Source organism: Dunckerocampus dactyliophorus, chromosome 11 (genome assembly GCF_027744805.1).
Source record: "Dunckerocampus dactyliophorus isolate RoL2022-P2 chromosome 11, RoL_Ddac_1.1, whole genome shotgun sequence".
In the NCBI taxonomy this organism is placed as follows: Eukaryota; Metazoa; Chordata; class Actinopteri; order Syngnathiformes; family Syngnathidae; genus Dunckerocampus; species Dunckerocampus dactyliophorus.
The window spans coordinates 30361974-30373782 of NC_072829.1; the positions used below are offsets into that span (position 1 = coordinate 30361974).

General features: G+C 43.4%; 1 protein-coding gene across 2 annotated transcripts; it reads right to left on the minus strand.

Moving 5' to 3' along the window:
* Positions 1 to 360: 360 nt before the first annotated feature.
* Positions 361 to 3743, minus strand: LOC129190198 (H-2 class I histocompatibility antigen, Q9 alpha chain-like). Of its 2 annotated transcripts, none has more exons than XM_054792691.1 (7): positions 3567 to 3743; positions 2258 to 2461; positions 1705 to 1983; positions 1228 to 1536; positions 967 to 1095; positions 714 to 787; positions 361 to 597 (listed from the first exon to the last, which is right to left on the minus strand). In XM_054792691.1, exons 1-6 carry the CDS (start codon positions 3619 to 3621, stop codon positions 738 to 740), a joined length of 1026 nt encoding a protein of 341 aa, XP_054648666.1. In that variant the 5' UTR covers positions 3622 to 3743; the 3' UTR covers positions 361 to 597; positions 714 to 737. The 2 variants fall into 2 exon arrangements, with proteins under 2 accessions (XP_054648666.1, XP_054648665.1); XM_054792690.1 differs by having other exon boundaries at positions 2195 to 2461; positions 3567 to 3740.
* Between the last annotated feature and the right edge of the window lie 8066 nt (positions 3744 to 11809).

Genomic DNA, 11809 nt, shown 5'->3' on the forward strand with positions numbered 1-11809 from the left:
GTGTGGGAATGCATAAAGGTAAGTTTTGATGACCTTACTGAGTGCTAATGTGCATATAATGACTTTAATAGAAAATACTTTGTGTTACCCATTAGCAACAAATTAATCCGCAATGCTACTTGTGACCACAGGAGGGCGCCAAAGCATCACCCTTCAACTCCAACAGAGGCCAATGCTGTCATACATCTCACGTTAGCATTTTTCCAAGCTTTGAAATACCCACTTTTTTCCCAAACGTCTAGTTACGTTCGGTATCGTCGCCTTTCTAATAAAAACTACTGACGTGTTTTGCTCTTTTCTTTGTACACCCCCCCACTGTACGTTGGAAACGTTGATGAAAGCAGGGCGAGGCAAAGCAAGTGGAGAACGAACCAAGAGATTTATTGAAAGACACATGACACACGTGATAGCAACTACACGCACACAACGATCAAAATCAATCAAACACCTAAAATATTGGATCACAACGTGTTCACAAAGCCGCAAAGACCCCCCAGAAGACATCGTAGAACGTGAGGAGCAGCTTGATGGAGACCAAAGCACATCTCCATCTCATCTCCAAGTGCGATGACGTCCCTCAGCGATGGAGACATCTCTCTGTGTTCCAGCCCACAAAGCATCCCGGAGGAAGAAGACGGCAGCACGTTACCAACGTTTTCCCCAAAGCCAGAAGAAGATTTGGAGGTGCAAACGCTCCGTGTGAGCTAACTCACCGCGTGACGGCCGCCGTGTCTCACTCAGCCTTCAGCCGCCACCTTCTCTGAGAGCTTGGCTCCTACGTCGCGAGCTGTCGGACAAACACAAAGGCAGCGTGAGCCGGTTCCTCACGCTAAGCTAACACCTCACACCGGTGGAGGAAGGACATCCACTAAGAAAAAGCGAAGATGTTCATGCTAAACTTGTCTTCATCAGACCTTCATATGAGCGATGCTTCACCACGGCTCAAAGAAAAGATGTTTTACTTACGAGCTGGATGGTAATTGGCTGAAATGTCTCCTTGTCTCTTTCTGTGATGCTTGACCGTGATGACGACCGCCAGGAGGACCGCCGCAGCGAAGATCACCGCCGTGGCAGCGACGGCGGCCTTCCAGTTGACTGTTGGGAGCAAAAAGCACAAGTGGAGTGACAAAGCGTGAAGAGGAAAGCTTGCGTTGTCACGGCGACACGGATCAATCATGGTGACAGTTGGACTCGTGATGGGAAACATCTCCAACGTGTCTTTCTCACCTTCATCTCTGGCGTTGCTCAGGATGCGTCTTCTCTCCAGCTTGGTGACCACGTCCTCCTCCACGCCAGCCAGCTGAAACACACATTCGTACTTGCCCTCCACGTCGGCCGTCACCTCCACTTTCAGGTCTGACGACATCTGGAAGGTTCCGTCGTGGTTGGGGAGGAGCTCTCCGTGCTCCACGTCCTCGTGGAGCTGCTCGCCGTCTTTCCTCCAAAACAGGTCGGCTCGGTCGGGGTAGAAACCCGTCGCCAAGCAGCTGACCGGAGAGGACGGCGTCTTCTGGAGGAGGAACACCTGTGGAAGCTCTGCACGGGACGCGACGCCACGTGTGGACAGAGGACAGCGTGGAGAGAAGGTGCGAGAGGAGCAAAGATGGAGACAAAGAGAAAAGAGCGGAGCTTGTAATGCTAGTCAAGTTCCTACAGGGGGCGTGCTAACATGTTCCAAAGGTGAAAGTACACGTGGGGTTCTACCTGTTCTCATTAGGACCTTCCTCCCATTGTTCACATACTTCTTCAAGTAAGAAGGACAATCCTCAGTGAAGTAAAACTTAATGTAGTCTAGAAGAGCTTTGTTATGGTCCCACTGGAGTTTGTCACGGAAAGCTTGTTGTTTTGCTGCGGTATATGTCCATGTCTTCATGTCCAACGATATGAAGTCTTCTCCATCATAACCTTCCTGACGCCAACCATTAACCTCATCAGTCTCATCATCCCATTCACAGCCAGACATCCACTGGAGAACGTGAACACCTGACAGAATGACACAAAGTGTTGTCAAGCAGAGCGAAACCATCACACACACACACACACACACACACACACACACACACGTCTATCATGTGTATTTTGTAGGTCATTATGGGATGTACAGTTGGTATGAGTGCAGTAATGTGTGTTTACTACAGTATAAAAAGAGTACATCAAATATATTTTAATAGTAGAAAGTTCAACATAAACAAACCTCCAGTTTGGTTGAAACGCTTCTTTTGAACTTCAATGTTGTGTTTGGCGCGCTGTTCATTACCAACACTGATCTCTGTCTGTCTCTGCCAGTAGTTTGGATCCTCTGCTGTGATTTTGTTCATCCAGTCCTGTTTGGCTTCTGCTTTCCTGCTGTTGCTGTCGTAGTGAACAATCTGAACTTCATCAACATAACCAACACTGACAAACTCTGGGAAGTTTGGAACTTGAGAGGACGCAGTGTGGAAATACTTCAGCGTGTGAATCACTGAAAGACAAACAAGAAAACAAGATGACACTTTATGATTTGGTTTCATGTTGAACAATCTTGCAGTGTGAATATTTGAGGCAATTCGGTCTTCAGTCGGGTCTGTGAACATAAAACACTGCTAGATATCACAGTCAAGAGTCACATCGTGTTCTCGTGCAAAGGCGGTCTTCGAGGGACCACGCACTCCATTCATACTGGAGACAAAGGAAAAGAGACGTAGGTACGTATCAAATACGCAGGCGGAAGAATACGTAGTCGTGCGTCGCTACGCTGTGGAAGGGCGATGTCGCTTTTGCTTGAGTTGGCTTCTTTTCCCTCCACGATGTCCCCCGAGCGTGAGGCCGACTCGTCCGATGATGGCGACGCGTCAAAGAAAAGGAAAGTGAAATGAGACATGCTAAAATGTTCAGAAAGCGGAGAAATGGCGACCGGCGTCGGCCGAGTGCCCGATCCAAGCCGCTCAAACGCCGCCGCCACCATCGATGGCGTCCTTGAACGCGTGAAAGGATCTGCTCCGAGGAAATGGACAGTGACAACTAAGCAGCGCATTGTCGACACTTCCTCCTCCCATGTCTCTCCCTCCCTTGCAACGCCCCTTCCTGAGTGCAAGACAACCTCACGTCTCAAGTGGCTCCTCTCACCGCTGCTGCCACCCGGTGACCAAAACGAGTATGGCAACTCTGCATCTACAGATGGTCTTCATAATGTGTTGTTTGCTTGAAACAAAAATGTAATATTACAGTCGTTATTACAGTATAAACTTTTAAACTGGTCCTCTGTTGAAGGTTTGTGCATTTTAAAATAATTCTATGTTAAAAATACTTGATATTCAAAAATGACATCTTTGAAATGATGTTTTAAAAAAGATTGTGTCTTTATAAAAACATTGTGTATCATTGTTATCTTGTTTCGGTGTCAATTGTATTTTGAAAGCCTGTTCCAATGAAAGGTGGAAGGAATGATGAGATAGAATGATCATCTTGATGTATTCCAGTAGAACTTGCCTCAGTCACAGGAAACAGAACGACAGGAGTGAAAAAAGTGAAGGTCCAAAGAGGATTTGGGAATGAAGGGTATCAGCTTGGAAAGAAAGTGGGCTTACCAGGCGTCACGCTGTGCATTTGCACGGCCAGAAGAAAGAACAACAGCAAGTTCATGATGTCGGTGGCAAAATCCAAAGATGTTTTTCTCCACTTTTCCGCCAAGACAAAAGTGACGAACGCTCGCTCGTCGAGCAAAGACGAACAACATTCAAGGAAATGACCGGACGGGCTTTGAATCGCCCCCCCTGAGCCAATGACAATTCAGCATGGCTTGCATGTCACCTGTTACTCGGCAACACCGAATGCTATTTGCAACTAAACAGACTCGCAAGAGCGCGCCCTTCTTGGAAATCACGTGACCTGACAGGAACCAACCGGCTGGACAAGTTTTTGGCCGAGCTTCCTGCTCAGGTCTTTTCATCTCACTGATCTGTATTATATATCTGGATAGACCAGTGGTGGCCGCCATATTGCCACTCACAAGAAACGCCTGTCGGACAATGACTGATGTGAGAACTTGTGAGTTGTTAAGTGTGTTGTTAGTTTGTTAGCCACTCACACTAAATGCAAGGTTAGTCTTCACACTAACCTCGCACAACAGGTGTGCTTGAGCTTAGTCATAAGGACTCGGGTATGATCATTTTTAAACATTCTGTCGAAATCATACCATACCTGAGTCATAACTGCTTTACATGGGGGGCCGCGGGGGCTATGTAAACAAACAACCACCAGTAGACTACTATATCATTTGCGGTTGCTGCAAATATAAAAAAATATGTTTTTTTTTGTTTTTTTTTACCCGAATTTCAAATGAACCCCCATATGGAGACAATGTTTATATATTATTACATATTATATTCCATATTATTCCTGTGGTTTTTCTTCAGATATGTTTCTATATCAGAAAAGAGGTTATTTCTATTTCATAACACAAACAAATGATTCATATTTTGCACAGACGAGAGCATAGTGAATTGTATGAAAGTAAGAATAAAAAGTAAAGGATCATGACCATGGATTTTAGTGGAAAAAAGGGATGGGATATGCAGTTCAAATGAAAATCTCTTTCTAGAGGAGTAAAACTATCATTGCTATAGGGGAGTGCTGAGCCAGGGGGCACAGTAGAATTTTGTCCCAAAGGCAATGAGAATTGGAAGGGGAAAAGTACATTTAATATAGCAAAAGATAGAGAATAACGTATCAAATGGTTTTTAAGGGACGAAGGTTGAATCTCCCCGCTTTTTAATGTCAAATATAGATGTTCTTTGTACACTATGTACGCTGTGCCAATGTAGTCTGCTACGTACGACATGTGAGTGCTAAGATGGCGTCTCTGTGGCTTCAACGCTTGCACGGGCGGTGCGACGTATGGTCTATCCAGATATATAATACAGATCAGTGTTTTCATCTGCTCTCCACCCACTTCCTGTTTGGTTTCACTCACGTGACATATGATATGATATTTGTGTATGTTATTATCATTGTATGCGTGGTATCACAGGAACAAAGAGGACCAATGAAGGTGAAATTCAACATCCAACGCTCCAAACGCACAAACGATCCCAAAGCAAAAAGTCCCCAACGCCATAAAACACGTGCGCTAGGAAAATGCTGCAATCACATAAACGCTGCATCAGCAAAATTCTACAGACAAATAAATGTTGCAAATGCCAAAACAACCGCATGAGAGAAATGCTGCACATTCCACTCAAATGTCAATGTGCTCCCCAAGCCAAACGTGGCTTAGTGCTTGGTGGAGAAAGCCTTGTTGGCAAGCACAGAGGTCAGATGTTTCTTGTGGTTGGTCACCAGGGTTGCACACATCTCAGGAGGCATTTTGCTCAGGGAAACATCCCCAAAGCAGAATAGTTCCACCTCCGTGTTTGACAGTAGGGATGCTGTTCTTGGGATCATATTCAGCGTTTCCACGTGTGGAACGCTCCGTGCGTCGTGTCGACTTGAAGCCAAAGACTCCATTTTCACTGTCCTGTGACGGCATCACATTCTCCCAAGCCTTTTCTGAGTCATTCAGGTGTTGATTGTCAAACGTTCAGACGGGTCTGTACACGTGTCTTCTCGGGCAGGACGACCTCGCGGGCGCTGCAGGATCTCATTCCATTCCAGCCAAGTGTCTTACTAATGCTTTCCATGCGGACTGTGCTCCCAACTCCCTTGACATCATGAACCAGCTCCTGCCTTGCCATTGTGGGCTGCTGTAAAGTATACGTTTTCAGGAGCAGTGGAAAGAATGAATGAAGCGGAAGCAGGAAGTCGTTAGAAGGAGAATATAAAGGCCGTGTGGCAGCTAATGACCACAGGATGACTTTGATGTCTTAAAATGGGGGGGTATGGGATGTAGGGGGTCTTGTGAGTGGGGGTCTCAGATGTTCACCTGCTGAGCACACATGCTGGCCACATTCAGAGTTCAATTAGTGGACTTTCATGTTAAATAACAGCACTTTGTACGTATTTGTTTCACGACCCAGTCCACCACACTGATCGCCTCTCAGAAGGACCTGAGGAAGCAGCAGGTCGCTGAAAAACACAAATATAATATTTAATCGTTGGCAGGGAGTTGGTGTTTCAGGTGGACTCGCTGAAGTTTCACCGAAGTTTCACCATTACGGAAACTCAACGTTAGCGTCCAGCTGGCGCGCCGACGGCATCGCTAACCTGAGACTCACTGAAGTTTTCACAGTTGCTGAAACTCACCGATTATTTTTCACTAATTTCTTGACTGATTGAGGAAGAGAGAATGCCGGGTGGAAGAAGCAACATGCGGGATCAAGACATGGCAACTGCAGACGACTTGGAGGAGAAGAAAAGATCACTAAACTTTATGTCGGGTGAGCTCACAAGACTAGCATCACAGCAGGAACGACTAATTGGACTAATGGAGGAAGTAAAAGCATTGAAAGACATGCTAACGGAGGACGATAAAAGGATTCTTGTGTTAGAACAAAGGGTGGATGAACTGGAACAATGTACAAACAGAGACAATTTGGTGTTAACAGGCCTGGACACTCGACAGCGATGCTACGCACGAGCAACTGTAAACGTGGGGACGACAGAAGACGCACCACGGGAGGAACTGCTGACACTGGAACAACAAGTAGTGGGATTCCTGCACAGTGAGAACATAAACATCCAAAGTGAAGATATTTCTGTTTGTCACGTGTTACCAAGAAAGACAGAGAAGGAAAAACCAGCAATCATCTTAAAATTGATTAGTAGAAAGAAGAGGATTGATCTGCTAATGCAAGCAAAGACATTGCAAGGTACTAATGGATACTTTACTTAAATGACACTTAACAAAAAAACATGGAGATCTTGCACGAGAAGCAAGGATGCTGGGAAAACAAAAACATCATGGCAACATGGACTGGAAATGGCAAAGTATGGATAAGAGAACAAGAAGAGTCTCAGGCTGGGATGATAGGAGACCTTAAAGAAGAGTATTAGATGTAGACTTAGGAGAACGGGCTGTAGAGTGGAGACAGGAAGTAGACATATACTGGAAGAAGGGTGCATACATGCATTTAGAGAGTAAAATATATGATCTAGACGAGGGTGCGAACAAAAAAGGGCTGATTCCAAATAATCCATGTGAGTATTACACTGAGGAAAAACGTAATGATGAAGTAATGATGAGTGGAACATCATCACGTCCATCCTTCATTTCAACAGTACAAGTAGAACATGTCATTTATCAAAGATGAAAGATGACTTAGAGCTAACTAGAGGATGTTTTAGTAGAACTGCAGTGTCAGAAACATGGATGAAGGATGGAGAAATGGATGAAGATCAGATGGATGGCTATGAACTGTATTATGGAAACAGAAGGACAAAACAAGGTGGGGGTGTATCTTTGTATGCCAACTGTGGTTTGACATGGAAGCTTGTTAGTCATATGACACCTGTTATTGACGGTGTTATGGAGATGATCACAGGGGAAATCATGAGTGAAAAGACTAGAAATGTTCTAGTGAGTTGTGTTCATGGACCACCAGGTTCATGTGTTCACACATTCATAGATGCAATCATGGACCTGTTTGACACGAGTCACTACAAGGTTGTGTTTTTATGTGGAGATGTAAACGTTGATCTGGAACATTCATGCTCATCCGACACGTGTGACCTTATAAATCAATGTATCGTTATGAATCTTCCAATGATATCGAAGCCCACAAGAAGAACATGAAAAAGTGCAACTATTATTGATAATATTTTCACAAACGCAGGTGATGGAAAAGCAGTGAGGGGGATCATGATAACCGATGGAAGTCATCATTTTCCTCTTTTTGCAGTTTCTAAAAATGATCAGGACAATACAAAGGACATGACCGCAGAAAAATGTAAAGGAACTGATGTAAGGAAGCTTTGGAGGCGCTGAAACGAAGCTTAAAGACCAGAAATGGGATGGCGTGTATGTACACGATGTAAATGCAGCTTATGATTCTTTTATGGCCATATTGATTGGTTTGGATGAAAAACATTGCGGACTCAGGAGGAAAACTGCGATTGATAAACCATGGATGACTAAAGCACTACGGAGAAAATCTTTCTCTAGATGTTTTTAAAATCAAGGTGGAAAGAAGCAGAAGAAGGTGTAAGACATACAGAATAAATTACTATTGATCACTGAAGACATAAAAAGGAATACTACGGTCATTTACTACATAAAAACAGAAACAACACCAAGGCTACTTGGAGAATAACAAATAGTTCATAAAATGATGAAATGATGAAAAATACTGATGATATTTGTGATCAAGTTGAAATAGTCAATGAGTTTAATGACGTTTGTGCCAATGTAGGCCCTCGTCTTGCAGCAGACATCCAGTATCGCCAATACAAGTCATGTCAATAACAACACAGTAACGGATCAGGTGGACGCTATTTCTCTTGCTAGGGTAGAAAAAGAAGAAATACTCAATATTGTAAAAAGTTGTGCAAGTAAAGGATCCACGGACTGTGTAGATACGGACATGATACTGGTAAAGGATATCATTGAACCAGGAGTTTTTCCAATGTATAAAAATGGACATAAACATGCTTTCTCCAACTACAGACCAGCATCCTTGCTTCCTCCATTTTCCCAAATATGAGAGAGATTGCCTGTGACCAGGTTAGATAAACGTATGGATAGATGCAATCTTTGAAGTGACAGTCAGGATGGATTTACAACCAACCACTCCACTTCTATGGCTCTCATGGCGTTCACGGAAGAAATATCTACCGCAATAGAAAGAAACAGCTTTTTGTGAGTATTTTTGTTGACCTCAAAAAGGCTTTTGATACCACTGATCATACCATGCTTCTTAAAAACGGAGCAAATATGGTATCAGAGGAGCTGCACTTGGATGGGTTTCACGTTATTTCGAAAGAGGAAGCCGTTTGTGCAGATAGGTGAGGTCCAATCTGAATTGCATCATATTCGGTGTGGAGTGCCTCAAGGGTCGGTCCTCGGCCCAAAATGGTTTATTTTGTATGTTCATGATTTTGTTTGTGCATCTAAGCTGCTCAAATGTATTTTCTTAGCGGATGATACTACTTTATTTTAATGTGGGGAAGACCTAACGAGGGTGTTGGATGGGGTTAAACAAGAATTTCAAAATAAAAGTGTGCTTTGATGTCAACAAATGATGGGTAAATGTGGAAAAGCAAACTTGATGACAGTCAGGAGCAGAGGGATAGACTCTGGTGCTTCACTTGACGTGGATGCTAGTCAAATGAATAGAGGAAGGGAAAGCACGTTTTTGGGTGTCATTTTGGACGAGAAGTTGTGTTGGAAATCACACATGCAGTACACAAAGGTAACAATAGCCACAATAATAGCATTGTTACATCAAGTAAAGCATTCACTGGATGACAAAGCAATGTATATGTTGTACACCACCACCATTGTTCCACATCGGACCTGCTGCATTCAAGTATGCTGGGAAAACATACACTCAGTGGATATTTATTCAGCAAAAAAGAGCAATAAGAATAATCAGTAGAAAGCAAGACAGACATCCATTATTCCTTCAGTTAAAACTATGGAAATTTCATGAATTAGTAGATTATAATATGGTTATTGTTGTTGTGGGAAATGGCGCCGGTTGGGGTGTCATTGAGGAGATGTGGAACCATCTGCGTGGCGAGTTGCTTTATGTATACTTTTTGTTTATATTGTTTTTAAATACGACCTTGTTTGTGGCTGAAAAAGGGCAGAGATAATAAGACTTGTCTTCTTTCTGCTCCCTTTCATTCTGGTTGGAAGAGTGTTGCTTTTGATGTCATATTGTTTTCATATTGTTGGTTTGCTTGCTTTCTTCTTCCTTGAATGAAATAAATGCTTCAAATCAAACCAAATCAAAGTCTTGTTTGTCCGGTGCTCCAAATGTTCTGCGTTAAAATATCGTCTCGTCCCTGTCTTGAGCTACTAAGCCCCGCCCCACGTAACACACGCACACTTGCTCTGTTAAACCATATTTATTCATGTATACGGAAGCGGATACGACGTTGAATAAGAGTCACTAACAAAATCCCCCCCCAGTATATTACATGGATATAAACTGACCATTTATGTTCATACATTTAAAAACTAACGACCACAGCACGTGATGTCGCAGAAGCGCTGTCGTAAAAATATGCTAAAGGTGGACGTGACCTCGGTTTCGCGCATGCGCAGAACCCATCGTGTTTCCGGGACGGATTGCGTAATGACAGAGCGGACCGCGCAGACGGAACGCGCCGTGGTTTAAAATTGCAAGAGTCAGCGGATGACGTCACTGCAGTAACCTGCAGAGTGTCTTTGAAGAAAGTTTAACACCAGGAGAACAACTGAACAGACGTGAGACAGCAGCATGAAGGGTGAAAATGATTAAAAGTAAGTGCTTCACTTAGCATAACACTCTCTGGGAATGTTATGTTTTTTTCTTTCACTCTTGAGCCCTTTTCCTCTTTGGAATGACAGACGAGTTAGCAGTTCAGCAGTAGTTAGCTAACATACTTCAAGTAAGCAGCAGAAAAACCTAAATGAATAAAATGAATTCAGTGACGGTTGTGTTTCTGTTGTAAGATGACTGCATGGCTTAAAACGTATTCAGTCGAGCGTCAACATTATGAAAAGTTAACTGACAAACGTTAGCATGCAGCCTGCTCACCTAGCTGCATTACGATGCAAACGGCGGTCGCGTGGCGACTATTTTGATGAAATATGTACTGAACCGAGTGGACGAGCTGCCTTGAGAAGCGTTCCTTTGCTCTGCTTTAGCTGAGAGGTGTCACCCCGATGACGTCACTTCCGCCATGACACCAACAGCGAGAGCTCGTTCATCATGGCTGGCGCCATCAAATATAAATGACATTTTTAGGGAATGTACTACTTTTAAAAATGGAACAATGCAGAACATACTGTAACTACTAACAACATGTAACATATTTAATAAAGTTGATGAATCATGTCAGGGACCCTTTAAAGACTGTGGTAAAATCATTGATTTGACATTTCCCCCCAGTAGAGGAAAGGAATGAAGTTAAAAACAGGAATCCCAATTCATGTTCCTCCCTGACGTCACACAAAAGGAAATCATTGATATTGTTCATAAAAGTAAAGCAAAAACATCAACCGATTGCAACGGAATAGGAATGGAAACCTTAAAAAGGGTTATAAATGACATTGCGCAACCGCTAACGTACATCTGCAAGCTAGCATTCCAGACTTAAATTCCCAAACAAAATGAAAATAGGGGAAGCAGTTCCGATATTTAGAAATGGAGATAAATATCAATTCACAAACGACCGACCAGTGTCTTTATTACCACCATTTCCCAGATTATTGAAAAGCTATTCAACAACAGGTTGGACAAATTTATGAATAAAAATGAATTAGTCGTGGATAGCCTGTGCGGATACAGCGCTAACATTTCAACTTCCATGGCACTCATTGAAATTACACAGGAAATTACCAACGCTATAGACCAGGGGTCCCCAACCACTGGGCCGCAGCCCAGTACCGGTCCCTGGGCGGGGCCGAACCGGACCGTGGGAAGCTTTCAGGTGCAATCCTAAATAACAAAATCAATTTGTAAATAACTACATCTAAATTGATGTAAATGCATATCAATTACAGAAAGAAGGACAATTATTTTATTGAAAAAATAACATACACTTACAAATCCCATAGTTTTGCATTTATATGTTGTTTGTTGCAAGCGGCGACCCGCCACTTTGTTCGGCGGTCCTTGAACGCACCATCGTCAGTGTGCTAACTTTCTCTCGTGCCGCACAGGTAGACCATACTGGATTTTTACTG

What these genes read in the sequence shown, in the direction of transcription:
- LOC129190198 (XM_054792690.1), bottom strand. Translation starts at nt 3,621, where the DNA reads ATGAACTTGCTGTTGTTCTTTCTTCTGGCCGTGCAAATGCACAGCGTG. An exon ending in AATGCACAGCGTGACGCCTG is followed by an intron (nt 2,462 to 3,566) that starts GTAAGCCCACTT and finishes TTTGTCTTTCAG; the next exon opens with TGATTCACACGCTGAAGTAT. An exon ending in GAAGGTCCTAATGAGAACAG is followed by an intron (nt 1,537 to 1,704) that starts GTAGAACCCCAC and finishes CGTCCCGTGCAG; the next exon opens with AGCTTCCACAGGTGTTCCTC.